This window comes from Nannospalax galili, unplaced genomic scaffold (genome assembly GCF_000622305.1).
Source record: "Nannospalax galili isolate Female #2095 unplaced genomic scaffold, S.galili_v1.0 scaffold184, whole genome shotgun sequence".
NCBI classification, from domain to species: domain Eukaryota; kingdom Metazoa; phylum Chordata; class Mammalia; order Rodentia; family Spalacidae; genus Nannospalax; species Nannospalax galili.
The window spans coordinates 1,760,569-1,778,008 of NW_008351649.1; the positions used below are offsets into that span (position 1 = coordinate 1,760,569).

Below are 17,440 nucleotides of genomic sequence, written 5' to 3' on the forward strand. Positions count from 1 at the left end.
GAGACAAAGTGTCTCTATGTAGTCCAAACTGGCCTTGAACTCACTATAGAGCCCAGGTTGATCTTGAACATTGAGTGATCCTTCTTTCTCAGGCTCACAAATGCTGAGATTACAAGCATGTACCATCACGCCTCGTTCCATTTTAGAAGAAAACAGGAACAGAGAATTCTACTTCCCCTTTCTAGAGCTGGGATTACAGGCCCGGGTCAGCACACTTAGCTCACAGATATCCACTTATTGTCCTCATGTGTGTTCTGTATGAGCACATGTGTATGCTAGTGTACACATTTGCGCATGCTCACGGAGGCCAGGACATACAGTGTCCTGCTCTCTATATTCTCCATTTTATTCTCTTGGCACAGGGTCTGTCACTGAACCTGGAGCTAGACTGACAGCCAGCAAGCTCCAGCGATCCTGTCTATACCCCCTCCTCCACCCCCGCACTGGAGTTATAGGTGCAAATATACAGAGAGGTTAGGAACTGGCCTGAGGTCACAGAATCAGTCTTGGGCAATAGTGCTCTGTATTTGCCCGACTCCAAGGCACATGGTCTCATGACATGTACCATCTCAGGCACAAACACACATAGCCAGTTGGGCTTTTGAAGCAAAGCCAGTGTTTACTGCAAAGGGTGCCTAGGCCAAGGTCCCTGCTGAGAGTTTTCTTGTGTCTGCTGCATGGAACTGATGGCTGGCAGAATCCCCTCTGTGGTTTTGCTCCTTGCAGAGGCCCCCTCACCTCAGGGTTTCCCTTCCTTGTGAATCTCCTTAACTAAGTGGAGAAATAGCTCATCTCTAGACCTTTGGATTTACCTTTTTGTGATACCCACCCCCTCAATATTCTTCAAGTTATAGGCACCCAAGTTTCATATAATCACCCTATTCTCAAGCATGTTCAGAGGTGGAGAGAAAGAGAGAGAGGAGAGAAGATCATGAGTTGAGGCCAGTCTGGGCTACACGAGACCCTATCTCAAAAAAAAAAAAACCTCTGAGAAGTTACTGCTCCAGGAAATTTACCATAGATAGTGCCATAGCTCTTGGCTTGCAGAACCAGGGGGTAGGACTAGGAAGCTCACACATGGTCAGATACCTATGTACCCATCACTGATTAAGACATATGTGGCCCTTGCCCTTAGAGACTTTCATGTAAGCACTTGGGAGGCAGAGGCAGGCAGATAGCTGTTTAGATTGAGGTCAGCCTGGTCTACATAGTGAGACCCTGTCTCCAAGGTGGGGGGAAAAAAAAAAAAAAATATAAATAATATATTCTTATATAAATATATATAATCACCTCAGCACTGGTGGGCAGAGACAGGGTTACTGGGGTCTGCTGGTAGCCAGTCTAGCTCCAGGTTCAGTGAGAGACCCTGTACCAAGGGAGTAAGGTAGAGCATGTAGAGCAGGACACCTGATGGCCTCTGGCCTCCATGAGCATGCGTGAGCAGGTGTGGCCACAGAGTGGGATCCCATTTCAAAAAGCTAAAACAACAAATTGCAGGGACACCTGCAATGATAAAAATATAAAAAATAATCTCAGCCCTCAGGCACACAGAAGTGCTGCTTGTCTTGGCTGCTGTTATTGCTGTACCCCAAATTTGCCACAAAGAATCACTCAAAAGTAACAAAACCCTCTTAACAGTTCCTGCCTTCCTGCTTCACTGAGACAGAAGAGAGAGATGAACGCAAATCAGCAGTCCTGATGGATGAGAAATGTTTACTGAGAATGGGAGAAAGAAAATACTTGGAAGCTTTTCCTACCTGCCCAGGGTTCCTGAAGTCCTTGAGAATTAGGCTGGTGAGATGGCTCAGCAGATAAAGGTGCCTGCTGATGGCCTGAGGTTGGTCATTGTGACTCACATGGTAGAAGGAGGGAACAGACTTCCACAAGTTTCCTTTGAATCCACATGTGTACTGTGGCACCCCACCCCCTATAAATTAACAATAATCTAATGAAATTTCCATTTTTCCAAGCGGGGCTGGAGAGATGGCTCAGTAGTTAAGAACACTGGTTGTTCTTACAGAAGACCCGGGTTCGAATCCCAGCACCCACATGGCAGCTAACAACTGTCCTTAACTCCAGTCCCAGGGGATCCAACACTCTCTTCTGACCTCTGTGGGCATAGCATGATACAGGTGCACTTACCTACATGCAGGCAATACACACATATACATAAAATAAAAATAAAGTTAAAATTTCCATTTTTCCTAGACATTTCCTAGACAATCAGTCCTACAAGACAGGAGAGATTGGTGTGGAAAGGAAGGAAAGGCACAAAGCTAAATCACAAATACAGCTAGGCGGTGCTGTATCCTTACCAGCTCCCTTTCAAACTGAGTTATCCACTGTAGTTTCTCATCCACACAGACGGGAGTGGTAGCCTGACATGCTCTGAGCTGATGGTGACAGTCACTGAAAAAACGCCTTTTCCTGTGAAGCAGGTGTGCCATCCCTTCTTGCATACTACCTCACATACCGTCATAGTAACACTCTACAACATAGGTGCTCTTACTATTACGACTTCTGTTGATTCTGTGTGCTCCTGTGTGCAGGTGTGCATGCATATCAAGTGCATTTGGAGACCAGAGCCTTGGCTGTTGTTCCTCAGGCACTCTATACCTTTTTCTTTTTTTTTGACAGGCAGGGTCTCTCACTGCTCTACAACTCAAATAGGGCATCTTTAATTATGTGTGTTTTGAGTGTGGGTATGTGCACCTCAGTGCAGATGCCTGTTGAAGCCAGAGGTGTTGGATCCCCAGGAGCTGGAGTTATAGGCAGTTGTGAGGTGCCTAATGTGGTTGCTGGGAACTGAACTCTGATCTTCTAGAACATCAGTACATGCTCTTACCTGCTGAGCCATCTCTCCAGCTTCTACTCTTTTTTTATTTTATGTATGAGTGTCATGCGTACATGTGTATAAGTGCACCTGTGTATCTGTGTCGTACAGTGCTGGTGAAGGATAGAAGAAGGCATCGGATCCTCTGGAACTGGAGTTACAGACGGTTGTTAGCGGCCACGTAGGTGCTGGAATTCGAACCTGGTACCTATACAAGAACAGCCAGTGCTCTTAACCACTGAGCCATCTCTCCAGCCCCCTACTTCATAGCCCAGGTTGGCCTGGAACTCAGAGATCATCCTGCCTCAGCTTCTCTGAGTGCTGGGATTACAGGTATGCACTATGCCTGTATAGTGCACTGTATAGAAGACAAATTGAGGGCCTTAAGTAGCTCAGCAGTGTGCCTAGCAGGCCTTGGCTAATATTTGTGTAGCCAGTGCAATAGAACAGGTGGAAGCAGACTTAAGGAGTGACCATCAAATAAACCCCAGTCCATTCAGCTTCTGTGGCAACAAGAACCTTCACAATGACCTACAGGTGACACCTCTGTTTCTGACCTCTTCACTAGAAGGTGCTAGAAGTGGGAAGGTAGGGCCCCAGCCTAACCTTCCTCCTCTTCCTTGACTTAGACATGTCTGCCTAGCAAAGTGCCTTGTGTACACACGAGCTCATGTCTTAACCTGCTCCTCTGCACTCTGTCCTGGGGATCCCATGTCAGAAAGGCCTGTCACCTGTCCAGCCCAACGAATGACAAAGAGCCATAGCAGAGCATAACATTACACTTCAAGATGTCAGGGACCAAAAGAGTCTTAAACGCTTCCAGAAGTGGGGGGGATCCCACAGGTGATGAAGGAAGAGGGAACCTCAACTGAAGAACTTCCTCCATCAGATTGGCCTTGGCATGTCTGTGGGACATTCTCTTGATTGCTAATTAGTATGAGGGCCCAGCCACTGTGGGCGATGTCATCCTAAGCTGGTGGGCCTGGGCTGTATAAGAAAAGTAGCTGACCATGGGGCTGGGAGCAAGCCAGCAAGCAGCTCCATGGTCTCTGCTTCAGTTCCTGCCCTGAGTCGCTTAGTGATGGGCTGTCACTTGGAAGTGTTAAGATGAAAGAAACTTTCCAAGTTGCTTTTGGTCAAGGTGTTTATCACAGCAGCAGCAATGACAAAAATAAATGTGAAACACCACACAAAGAACTAGAGAGCCGAAGGGCACGGTATTGAAACCAGAAGAAAACAGCAACAGCTTCAAAGTTATGCAAGAATTCCTCCACACAAGTTCCTTGCAAACTCAAACCAGACAAATCCCAGCATAGACATAGGGGAGTGGGTAAGAACCCCAACCCAACCTAAGGAACTTCTGGCAACTGATGACTGCTGGGGGAAGACAGTCTTCTAGGGATTAGAAGGCTAACCAGACTCCAAAGGCTGTAACAGAATAGAATATATATGTACATTATAGAGTACATTAGGGCTGGAGAGATGGCACAGTGGTTACGAACACTGGTTGCTCTTGCAGAGGATTTTTTTTAAAGTAGAGTAAATTGGGTGGGGGCAGTCAGGGGAGGTGCAGATAGGGGAGAGAATCTACCATCAGATTATATTGTATTAAAAACAAAAACCTTCAGTAAAAAAAAGAATTCCTTTACAGCCAGATGACCAGTTCCACCCATGAGTAGAAGAAATTTTGGTGCTGTGCTCCATGTGCAGCTGTGTGTCAGCTAACCTCTAATGTAGTCTCTAATGATCTCTACCTCCGTATGGTGCAGTTGCCATACCTGGAATGAACATGTTTGACTTGTGGAACCATGGGCTACTGCATACCCAGCATGTGACTTCTTCCTTGCCTTGTCTTGGGTCACTGCTCTGGTGTCAGCCATCTGCTGTCATAACATGGAGGTACTCAAATGTCCACAGGGCAAGGAACTCCTCTGGGCCTCCTACCCAGAGGCTGCACAGACCCACTCCCATGTGAGTGGATTCTCCAGCTCGTCAGACCCTCAGATGATTTCTAGCTCCAGAGAGACCCCCAAGCCAGAAACCACTCAACTAAGCCACTCCCAATTCTTGACTCACAAAAACTGTGAGATAATTTTTTTTTTTTTCCCTCAGAGCTGAGGACCAAACCCAGGGCCTTGTGCTTGCTAGGTAAGCGCTCTACCACTGAGCTAAATCCCCAACCCTGATAAGTCGATTCTTATTTGAAGTCATTAAATTTGAGAGTCATACGACAAAAGAAAAGGATTCAGTGTACTGGAGGGGACGTGGAGGAACTGCAGTATTTTATAGTTTCTCTAAGAGGCAGCTGGGTGTGGTGACACACACCACACACCTTTAATCCCAGCACGGGGGGGGGGCACGGCAGAGGCAGTGGGATCTCTGTTAGTTCAAGTCCAGCCTGGTCTACATAATGAGTTCCAGGCCAACTGGGGCTACAGGGAGACCCTGTCTCAAAAAGAAAATAATAAAAAAATAAAGAGGCAAAGTCTGTATTTTTGAATTTGGATTTGTCCATGAAACTTGTTTTGGCTGATGGGATATTATCAAGCTACAGAAGCAGAGTTAAAAAGCACTTGTGCTCAGCCAAGTGTAGTAGCATATGCCTGTAATCCCAGAACTCAAGATTTCAAGTTGGAGGCCAGCCTGGACTATATAATGAGACCCTGTCTCAAAAACAAAGCACTGCTACCACTAACAACAAAAAACAGGCCAGCAAGATGGTTCAGCCAATAAAGACACTGTCACCAAACACATTTTTAAAATCTAAAAAGAAAAAAGGAGTGATAGAAGCAGCAGACACCAACCTTAACTCTGCCCCCCCAACATGTGCATGAATGGGCAAATGCACCTGCTCACATGTGGCCACAGGAACACCAGACATACCATCATATGGAAAGAACTATATAATGTGCTTAGGACAATGCCTGGCTCATCCAGCTTCATAAAGCAATGATGGAGCTGGCAGGAAAGATGTCAAAGTGTGTCTTTGTCTTAGTCTTTCCAAGGAAAGGCAAGAGTATATCTTGTTAAACCTTGGCTAAGTGTTTACCATATGCTAGGCCCCTCACCTGAGACTGATGTGAGAGGAGGAATAATTCACAACCTTGAGCTACTTTGTAGCAGAACTAAGCCTGTCTATTTCACAAATAAATTGAGTAGTTGACCAAAATATTTCTGAATGAAATTTGAATGGATGGATGCTTGGGACTATATATACTTTACCAGTCTTGCTTGGGCACTCCTGAGCCAGCTGTGAAGGAGAGAGATCACCAGAAAATCTGTAACTTTCTCAGCATCCTCTGTATTTCTCCCTGAATAAAGGAGGAAGAGAGTATTTTGCTAGGTGTGGTGGCCCATTCCTTTAATCCTTTAATCCCAGCACTTGGGAGGCAGAGGCAGGCAGATATCTGTGAGATTGAGGCCAGACTGGTCTCCCTATCATAGTGAGTTCCAGGCCAGCTGAGACTAAAGGGAAACCTTGTCTCAATTTAAAAAAGTACTCTACCTGAAAAATAAAATTTCCAGTGTGGCTCTTTTACCTCAGTTCACAATATGAAAGACACTCCACATTCCATGAGTATACAACACGAAAATGGAAACAAAAGTTCCTTCAATAAGCCTTCAATATTGGTCAAAAATCATCTAAGGGAGTGGGCGGCTGGAGAGAGAGCTCAACAGTTAAGAGCACTGACTGCTCTTGTAGAGGACCCAGGTTCGGTTCCCAGCACCCACATAGTGGCTAACAACCATTTGTAACTCCAGTTCCAGGAGATCTGATGCCCTCTTCTGACATGTGGGCATTGCATGACACAGGTGCACTTAACGTGCATGCAGGTAATACACTCATACACATAAAATTTTTTTAAAAATTGAAATCTAGCCGGGCATGGTGGCGCATGCCTTTAATCCCAGCACTTGGGAGGCAGAGGCAGGCAGATCTTTGTGAGTTTGAGGACAGCTGAGGCTACAGGGAGACCCTGTATCAAAAAGACAAAAAAAAAAAAAAAGTTTAAATCTAAAGGGATTTTAATACATATTAATGGCCCACAACCAAACATTTGAAATAACTGTTTTGAAATAGGACATGGGGAAGCAACTTAAAGATATCTAACTCAATCCTTTCACTTTACAGGGGTTAAACTGAGCTTCAGAGAAGTCATTTGCCCAAGACTGCACATTTAGTAAGCAGAAGTATTTGGATTTGATAACTAACAATTATTGGAAACTTGTGTCAGCCACTGCATTGAGTTATCTTTATTTTTTTTTTTTTCTGTTTCAAGACGGTTTCTCTATGTCCCCAGGAAGGCCTTGAATTTGAGACCCTTCTGCTTCAGCCTCTCTCCAGTGCTGGAATTGCCAGCCTACACCACCACAGCCCCACACTCAGTTCTTGACTCACACTCATACTCACTGTGATCCTACTAAGCAGACACTGTCCTTCCCACTATACAGTTTTAGAATAGGAAGAAAGACTTTCCGGGTGTCATACCATCAGCAGCAGACCCCCAGGCCTGGCAGTGATCAAGGCCTATCAACAAAGTGGCTAGGGTCCCAGCCCTCAGGAGGCAGAGGCAGGAGGATCTCTGAGTTTGAGGCCAGCTTGGTCTATATAGTGAGTTCCACGTCAGCTGGGGCTACGGGGAGGCAGTCTCAAATAAGTAAATAAATAATAAATAAATGAAAAAAATAGGCGAGGCAGAGACAGGGACGCGCTCCTGTGAGCCTGCGCGTGCGTGCGGCAGAACAACGCTGCAGTCCAGTGGCCTGGCCTTATCACCCCACCGCGCCCAGGAACGTGACGGTGGAGGAGGAAGGTGCTCAGTTTGTCTAGGAGAGAGGGGTTCGCGTTCCGGCCCCGCGTCCTCTTGATACGCCGCCGCGTCCCTCCGCGCTGCTGTTCCCGCTGCCTCCCCCGCGGGCGCCTGTCGGATGTCCATCACTCCGGGCCCCGCCCCCTGCTCCCCACGCTCATGCGCCGCACTGGGGCGCCTTTTACGACGCGACGGCCGTGGCGCCTAGCGGCGGGAGGGCAGCGCGGCCCGAGAGGTGCGAGCCGTGCTGGCGTCCACGGAGTCGCGGGCGGGCAGCGTCGCCATGTCGCACGGCCACAGCCATGGCGGGGGCGGCTGTCGCTGCGCCGCCGAACGCGAGGAGCCGCCGGAGCAGCGCGGCCTGGCCTACGGGCTGTACCTGCGCGTCGACCTGGAGCGGCTGCAGTGCCTCAACGAGAGCTGCGAGGGCAGTGGCCGCGGCGTCTTCAAGCCGTGGGAGGAGCGGGCGGACCGTTCCAAGGTGGGCTGCCGGGCGGGCCGGGAGTCTCGGGCCCCGGGGGGTAAAAATAGCCCCGGCTGGGGCACCAACGCCTGCCTGGTCCGGCCTGCTGCCAGACCTCCGCGGGGAGACTGAGGCTAAGGCGCTCTACTTTGCAGCTAGGGAAACCGAGGCCCAGAAAAGAGAGGTGTGCGCTTTGGCCCGACACAGCTGAACGCTCCATGCCGGGCTTCAGGGCCGTTGGACCTAATGGCTGCCTACTCGATCGCCTGGCCTAGGGACGCGATGGGGTTTTTGAACTCGAGCCTAGCCCCCTTTAAGGCCATTGGAAAGCCGTGGACCCTTTCCCCGGAAGAACACACGAAAACAGCGGCCTCTGAGTCGGCAATTGAGGACGCCCCCATTAGGGTCCCCCCTAACTGGACGGGCTTTGGCGATCTGACAGTGGTGGAAACGTTCTAGATCCGAGTTCATAGGACCTGGAAATGCTTGTGTCTTTGCATTGCCTCCCGTTGTAGAACAGGGTAGGGAGGTGTCTTGAATTGTAGGCTCTCAGCAAATATTTGTTGCTTTCTCCTCCCCCCTCCCTGTCCCCTCCAGTTTGTTGAAAGTGATGCGGATGAAGAGCTTCTGTTTAATATTCCGTAAGTATCTCCTTGGTGCTGCCTCAGGCGAAGGCGGCTGTACCGCGTTGTCTCCTCAGGTGGCTCATTGGCGCACATCTCTTTCTAGAAATGGGGTAGATGGCTTTGGTGGGTTTTGAGGAAGAAAGCCTCATAGCTTCTTTTAAAAAAATATTTTATTATTTTTATTTTATGTGTATGAGTGTGTTGCCTGCGTGTAAGTGAGTGCACCCGTGTTGTGCAGTGCCGCAGAGGTCAGAAGAGGGCTTCAGATTCTCCTGGAACTGGAGTTAAGGATGGTTTGCAGCCACCATGTAGGTGCTGGGAATCGAACCCGGGTCCTCTGCAAGAGCAATCAGTGCTCTTAACCGCTGAACCATCTCTCCACCCCTAGCAGTCAGTACCGCTGAGCCATCTCTCCAGTCCCATAGCTTTAAAAAAATTTTTATTTTGGTGCAGACTGGAAGCAGATGTGTTTGTTTAATTAATAATAGAGAAATTGAGGTAATTTTTAAATTTTTTATTTTTATTTTATGTGTACGAGTGTATTGCCTGCGTGTATGTGAGTGCACCCTTGTTGTGCAGTGCCACAGAGGTCAGAAGAGGGCTTTGGATTCCCCTGGAACTGGTGTTAAGGACGGTTCCTAGCTGCCATGTGGGTTCTGGGAATCGAACCCAGGTCCTCTGCAAGAGCAGTCAGTGCTCTTAACTGCTGAGTCAACTCTCCAGCCCCAATTTTTTTTAAGAATTATAGACTGTCAGTATCTTTCACATTTCAAAGTAAAAGTGACAGATAAACTGAGCTAAGAGAGGGCAAGGGTCTTGCTTGGGGTCACACAGCTGCATGGGATTCAGTCCCAGGTTGACGACCTGACCTTTTCTTTTGTATTATGGCAGATTTACTGGCAATGTCAAGCTCAAAGGAATCATTATAATGGGAGAGGATGATGACTCACACCCCTCTGAGATGAGACTGTAAGTGGCAAGGGCTAAGGCCCTTAAGAGACTCCCAGGTCTCTTTCTCCAGTAACACTTTATTCCAGAAAATATCCAAGTTCAGTAGTCTTCCTTTTAAAGAGGTGGAGAGATGGCTCAGTGGGTAAGAGTGCTTCTTGCTTTACAAGCATGAAGACCAGAGTTCAAATCCCTAGCACCCATGTAAAAAGCTGGGTGTGGCCACTCAAGCATTGGTAACCCCAGTGCTCTGGGGGCTGGAGAAAGAATTTCTGGGGCTTGCTGGATTCCAGCCTAACTCCAGGTTCAGTGAGAGACCCTGTGCTGAGGGAATAAGACAGAATGACAGAACAGGATACCCCTCATTCCCCTTTGACCTTCATGTGTATCATACCACACAGGCACACATAGGATGGTCAGGCTGGGTCTGGTGGTGTACACCTGTAATCCTCTCAGGAAGCTGAGGCAAGAGGATTGCTGTGAATTGGCCTTGTTCTCATTTTCATTTACATTGAAATGCACTTAACACTTCCTGAATTATATCCATAAAGATAAAAATTATATAAATGATCCTAAATTTAAAATATATATATATATATATATAAATTTTGTTTTACTTTTGTGACAGGGCCTAATGTAGCCAGGCTGGCCTTGAACTTCTGATCCTCCTGTCTCCATCTCCCAAGTGGTAGGATTACAGGTGTGTGCCACCATGCCCAGGTGACTTTGATTTTTTTGCATTTTTTGGTATCAGGATGGAACTTGAGACCTTGTGAGTGCTATGCAAGTGCTTTACCACTGAGCCTCATCCCCAGCCCAGTGATGTTTTAGCTTAAGCATTTTTAAGACCAACAGCTTATCTCCTTCAAAGTGCTGACTGTGGCACCATTCATTCAGACAGCATTCTATAAATGCTAGTTGTTGATGACTGTGCAGTTTTCTTAATAACCCAGCTGCAGACCCCAGATATTCTTTATGGATTCTGCTCTTGGTGTGAGCTGCCACATTCTCTCTTGCTGTTTCATACAGTAAACATCTTTGCATGTCTTGTGCTGATAGGGAGTTGCTCTATCTGAGTCTGTGACCTTGGATTAGCAAAGTTCTATGTACCTCTTAAAACACCAGATCTTGGGGGGCTGGAGAGATGGCTCAGTGGTTAAGAGCACTGACTGCTCTTGCAGAGGACCCGGGTTCAAGTCCCAGTACCCACATGGTGGCTACAAACCGTCCTTAACTCCAGTCCCAGGGGAATCCAAAGCCTTCTTCTGAGCTCCGAAGCATTTCACGACACGGGTGCACTCACATACATGCAGGCAATACACTCATACACATAAAATAAAAATAATAAATGAAATATTAAAAAAACAAAACAACCCCACCAGATCTTGTTGCCACCAGAGGTGTTCCTTCTTGACAGCTCACCTTATTCTGGTGTAACCTAAAGAAGTCTGCTTTCTGAGTGCTGGGAAATATTTTAAAAGTTTCAACACAGGGCTAGGGGGATAGCTTAGTCAGTAAAGTACTTGCCTCCCAATCACGTGGACTTGAATTTGATCCCCAGCACCCATGTGAAAATGCCAGGCACTATGGCGTGTGCTTATAATCCTAGTGCTGGGGAGGTGGGGACAGGATACCTGGGCTCACTGGCTAGCCAGCCTACCCTAACTGGTTAGCTCCAGGCCAGTGAGAGATCCTGTTCAAAGACTGGCCTCCACATGTTGGCACACAGACATACTTACATATACATGTTAAGAAAAGAAGCCTGAGAGATGGCTCAGTGGTTTAAGAACACTGCTCCTGCAGAGGCCTGGGGTTTGGTTCCCAGCACCTACATCAGATGGCTAACAACCACCTATAATTCCAGTTCCAGTGTACCCTATGCCCTCTTCTGGACTCTGTGGTACCTACATGTACATGGTACACATAAAAACTCATGCCATGCTGGGTGTCGTGGCACACGCCTTTAATCCCAGCACTCGGGAGGCAGAGACAGGTGGATCTCTGTGAGTTCAAGGCCAGCCTGGTCTACATAGTGAGTTCCAGGACAGACAGCTGGAGCTACAGGGAGACCTTGTCTCAAAAAGACCAAAAAAAAAAGCTCATGCAAACATATAAATAATAAATCTTGTGTCAGATAATCCCAGCAGACACCAGCCTGGTTTAAATACCAAGTTCCAGGCCAGCCAGGGCTACATAGTGAGACCCTATCTCAAAACAAAAACCAAAAATCTTTTAAAAAAGAAAAAATTCAGCCGGGCGTGGTGGCGCACGCCTTTAATCCCAGCACTTGGGAGGCAGAGGCAGGAGAATCTCTGTGAGTTCGAGGCTGGCCTGGTCTACAGAGCGCGTTCCAGGCAGCTGGAGCTACAGAGAGACCCTGTCTCAAAAAGACCAAAAAAAAAAAAAAGAAAAAAAATTCAAGCCAGGCATTGTGGCATACAGCTGTTATCCTAGTACCTTGGAGGCTGAGGCAAGAGGATTTCTGGGAATTTGAGACCAGCCTTCACTGTATAATGAGATCCAGGCCAGGCTGGGCTGTATGTAGAATGATACCCTGGCTCAAGAAAGCAAAAAATGGAGCTGGAGAGATGGCTCAGTGGTTAAGAGCAGAGGACCCATGTTTGCTTCCTAGCACCCACCTGGCAGCTCACAACTGTCTACAACTCCAATTCAAGGGGATCTGACGCCCTCTTCAGGCCTCCAGAGCATTGCACACTTGGGTGCACTTAAATACATGCAAACAAAGCACTCATACACATTAAATAAAATTTTAAAACAACAAATTTTTTCCAGGATATCTTCTCAGTTTTTCAATAAAAGTTTGAAAAAAAAAAAACCAAACAGGTTTTTTTTAAGATAGGGTCTCCCTGAAGCCCCAGCTGACCTTGAAATCACTATGTAGACCAGGCTGGACTTGATCTTACAGAGATCCGCCTGCCTCTGAGATTAAAGGCATGCACTACCATGCCTAGCTATAAAATTTCAATAATATTTTGGGCTAGAGTTATAGCTCAGTTCGAGAGTGATTCCTTAGCATGTATCAGGTCTCAGGTTCAATCCCCAGCACCATAAAAAATTGCCATCTGAAAAATTGAGCAATTAAAGTTTTTAAAAAATTTTTTATTTTTATGTGTATGAGTGTTTGGCCTGCATGTATGTAAGTGCACCATGTGCATGTAGTGCCCACAGAGGCCAGAAGAGGGCGTTGGTTCCCCTGGAATTGAAGTTATAGATCGTTGTTAGACACAATGAGGGTGCTGGGAACTAAACCCAGGCCTTGTGCAAGGGTAGCCAGTACTCTTAGCCATAGAGCCATCTGTCCTGCCTCTCAATTTTTGGCTTTTTGAGACTGGGTCTCACTATGTATGTAGCCTTGGCTGGCCTGGAACTCATTATGTAGATCAGGCTGGCCTTTAATTCACTGAAGTCTGCCTGCCTCTGCTGCTCTCAGTGCTGGGATTAAAAGGCATGTACTACCACATCCAGCATAAAATTGATCAGAGTTAATAGATTTTAGAGGCATTCAAGAACTTGATATTTTTTAATGTTGGGAGCATGAGTTTAAAAATATACTTGGAAGCTGGGCCCACGTGGTGGCACATGCCATGCCTTTAATCCCAGCACTGGAGGCAGAGGCAGGCAGATTTCTGTGAGTTCAAGGCTAGCCTGGTCTACATAGTTCCAGGACAGTTGGGGCTACAAGGAGAAAAAAAGAACAAAAAAAAAAAAAAAAAAAAAAACCATATTTGGGGCTAGAGTGATGGCTCAGTGATTCAGAGTGCCTGCTGCTCTTTCAGAGTATCCAAGTTTGGTTTCCAGCACCTGTATCTGCAGCTCACAACTGCCTCCTGCTCCAAAGAATATGATGCTCTCTTCTTGCACCAGTCTTTAACATTGTGTCCATGTGTGCTCATTTTAAGGAAACAGGATGTTCTACCCAATGCTTTTGGATACTCAGTTATTAGGGAGGTTGACTAACTTCTGACAAGTGAATCTCTCTCCTGGTGCTCTGTGGTTAAGAAAGTGGACTGAGGGGATGGAGAGATGGCCAGCGGTTAAGAGCACTGGCTGCTCTTGAAGAGGGCCCAAGTTTGTTCCCAGCATCCACATAGTGGCTAACAACTGTCTGTAACTCCAGTTCCAGGGCACCTGATGCCCTCTTCTGGCCTCTGTGGGCACTGGATGCATGATAGGCAAAACACTCATACACATAAAATACAAAAATAATCTTGTTTTGTTTATTTGTTTGTTTTGAGACAGGGTCTCCCTGTAGCTCCAGCTGGCCTGGAACTCATTATGTAGACCAGGCAGGCCTTGAATTCACAGAGATTCATCTGCCTTGTCTCCTGAGTGCTGGGATTAAAGGTGTATATCACCATGCCTGGCAACAAAAATAATTTTTAAAAAGTGTGGACTAAGCCAGGCGTGGTGGCTCACACCTTTAATCTCAGCACTCAGGAGGCAGAGGCAGGCAGATCTCTGTGAGTTCGAGGCCAGCCTGGTCTCCATTAGCAAATCCAGGCCAAATGTGGACTAAAGAACTGTTTGGATTCATTTTCAGGCTATGCTTGTTAGCTGCACCATGACTTTGGGATACTGTTTATCTTCTCTTTGCTTCAATTTTCTCATGTAAAGTGGGGTGGTAATAGTACCACCTCATGAGATCATGGGAGGCTTAAGTGAGAGCTACATGTAAAGTGCCTAGAGTAGGTCTAGAACAAAGGTTTGTCTAATTTGGGGTATAGATACATTTTTTGTTTTTAAATTATGTGTATATGTGTGTGTCTATGTAAGTGAGTGTTGGAGCTGCCCAACATGGGTGATAGAAATCAAACCCAGATCCTCTGGAAGAGCAATACATGCTTTTAGCCACTGAGCCATCTCTCCAGCTCCCTAGATACAGGTTTTTGTTTGTTTGTTTGTTTGTTTGGTTTGGTTTTTTTTTGGTCTTTTTTGAGACAGGATCTCCCTGTAGCCCCAGCTGGCCTAGATTCCCTATGGAGACCAGGCTGGCCTCTAACTCACAGAGATCCGCCTGCCTCTGCCTCCCAAGTTCTGGGACTAAAGGTGTGTGCCACCACACCTGTAGATATAGTTCTAAGTACACTATGTATATTGTACTATGTGGCAGGCAGAGGACACCTTTGGAAGTTGGCTGGTTCTCTTTTCCATGTGGCCTCCAGGGACTGAGCCCAGGTTATCAGTCTTGCACAGCAAGTGTCGCCACCCTGAGTCATCCCACCAGCCTTGGTTTTGCTTTGTGTGTGTCTGTGTGATGTTTATGTGTGTGGAGTAAGAGGATGACTCTTGAGAGTCAGTTCTCTCCTGCTTCTATATGTGTTCTGGCTATTGAACCCAGGTCACCGGGCTTCTGCATCAGTGACTTATATCTGCTGAGCCATCTCATTGGCCCTGATCAACTGATCAGCCAACCAGCCTACCTACCTTCCTTCCTTTCTTTTTTTCTTTCATTTTTGGTCTTTTTGAGACAGGGTTTCCTTGTAGCCTCAGCTGGCCTGGAACTCACTTTGTAGACCAGGCTGACCTCGAACTCACAGAGATCGACCTGCCTCTGTCTCCCAAATGCTGGAATTAAATTAAAGGCTTGTACCACCATGCTAAGTGTATTTACTTATTTTTAATTTACTATCTTTTTTTTTTGTCTTTTTGAGATGGTCTCCCTGTAGTCCCAGCTGACCTGAATTTACTATGTAAACCAGGCTGGCCTTGAACTCACAGAGATCTGCCTTTGTGCACCACCATGCCCGGCTTAATTTATTATCTTATTTTATGTGTATGAGTGTATTCCTGCATATATGTAAGAGCATCTGTGTTGTACAGTGCCTGTGGAGATAAGAAGAGGGTGTCGGATCCCCTGGTACTGGAGTTATGGACAGTTGTGGGTGCTGGGAATTGAACCTGGGTCCTCTGCAAAAGCAGCCAGTACTCTTAACCACTGAACCATCTCTCTAGCCCCTATTTATTTTTTTTAAGGGCAGTAGTATGTAGTCCTGGCTGTTGTGTAATTCATAGAGATCCACCGTGCATCACCATAGCTGGCCTGGTTTTGGTTTTTCTGAGACAAATTCTTACACGGCACAAGCTGGCCTCCAGCTCACTGTGTAACTGAGGCTGACCTTGAACTCTTGATTCTCCTATTTCCACTTTTCAGATGCTGGGATTGTAGATGTGTACCATCACTCTGAGAAGCTTTTTTTCTTTTGGTTTGTTGTTCTTGTTTTGTGTTTTGAGACAGGATCTCCCTATAGTCCCAGCTGGCCTGGAACTCCATAAATAGGCTAGAGTGGCCCTAGTATCACAGAGATCTGCCTGCCTATCTCCTGAGTGCTGGGATCAAAGGTGTGTGGTGCCACACCCAGATTTCTTTTTAATTTTAAAATTTAAAAAGTTTTTTCCAGGGGCTGGAGAGATGGCTCCGTGGTTAAGAATACTGGCTGGTCTTGCAGAAGACCCTGGTTCGAATCCCAGCACCCACATGGCAGCTAACAATCGTCCGTAACTCCAGTCCCAGGGGATCAGACAGCTTCTTCTGTCGTCTGAGGGCATTACACGGCACGGGTGCACTTACCTATATGCAGGCAATACACACATACACGTAATAATAATAATTTTTTTTTTTTTTTGGTCTTTTTGAGAGAGGGTTTCCCTGTAGCCCCAGCTGTCCTGGAACTCACTATGTAGACCAGGCTGGCCTTGAACTCACAGAGATCCGCCTGCCTCTGCCTTCCAAGTGCTGGGATTAAAGGCCTGCGCCACCACGCCTGGCAATAAAATATTCTTTTAAAAAAAGTTTTTTCCAGACAGGTTCTCCCTCTGTAATCCAAATTGATCTGAAGCTCATGGCAGTCCTCCTGCCTCAGCCTCCCATATGGTGGAAATTGAGGCATTGAACCATTATGTCTGGCAGTTAGTTGTTAACCATAGATGGATGCTATTCCTGTAACCCCACTGCATCCTGTCTCAGATGACCATCCTCTCTCCATTCCCCACACCCTCAGGCTCTGTAATCACTATTCCACTCTTGATCCATGAGGTCTGTGAGGCATGCACTGTCTTTCTGTTTGGCTTATTTCACTTCACGTAACATCCACATTGCCTCAAATGACAGTTTATTTTTATAGCTGAGTACTTTCCATGTGTAGATAAACCACGTTTTTTGTTTATGCTTTCATCTGTAGATGGGCACTGAGGTTGAGTCTTTGTCCTGGCCATTGTGGACAGTGCTGTAGTGAGCATTGGGTGCAGTAGGGGTGCGAGGTCTCTGCCACACTGATTTCTTTTATTGGATATATACCCAGTAATGAATTGTTAGATCATACGGTATTTCTGCCTCCTATTTTTTGAGACTTTTCCATCCTGACACCCCTCGTTCATAACTCCTGTCAGTGCGTGTGGAGTTTCCCTTCTCTGCTTCCTCAGGAGCAGCCAGTTATCTTTTGGTAATAGTAATCTAAGAGGTTGAGATGATAGCTCATTGTGGTTTAGCTCTGAATTGATGACTAGGGACCTTGATGTATTTTCAAATTCTTGTTCGCTCTTTGTATGTCTTCCCTTTGGTTTTTTGAGTCATGGTCTCACTGTATTACCCATGCTGACCTAAAATTTTCTGACTATCTCAAGTGCTAGAATTACAAGCATGTGCGATCACACTCTACTTATGTACCTTCTTTTGAGAAATGATCGTTTGGCTGTTTTTTAAATCAGATTACTCTTTTGCCATTGAGTCCTGGGTATTTAC

At 46.5% G+C, this 17,440-nt stretch overlaps 1 protein-coding gene across 3 annotated transcripts in view; it reads left to right on the forward strand.

The window, feature by feature from the left end:
* The first annotated feature begins 7,591 nt into the window (after positions 1-7,591).
* Positions 7,592-17,440, forward strand: part of Pithd1 (PITH domain containing 1) — a 31,321-nt gene continuing 21,472 nt past the window's right edge. For 2 of the 3 annotated variants that reach the window (XR_003846319.1, XM_008848596.2), the window contains exons 1-3: positions 7,619-8,125; positions 8,705-8,748; positions 9,625-9,702. Coding sequence is in view for 2 of the 3 variants with exons in the window: in XM_008848596.2 (XP_008846818.1) it covers positions 7,928-8,125; positions 8,705-8,748; positions 9,625-9,702 (320 nt within the window). In the remaining variant the exon portion in view is untranslated. Of the gene's footprint in view, positions 8,126-8,704; positions 8,749-9,624; positions 9,703-17,440 lie in introns of all 3 variants that reach the window. The other variant, XM_008848597.2, reaches the window with a different exon arrangement.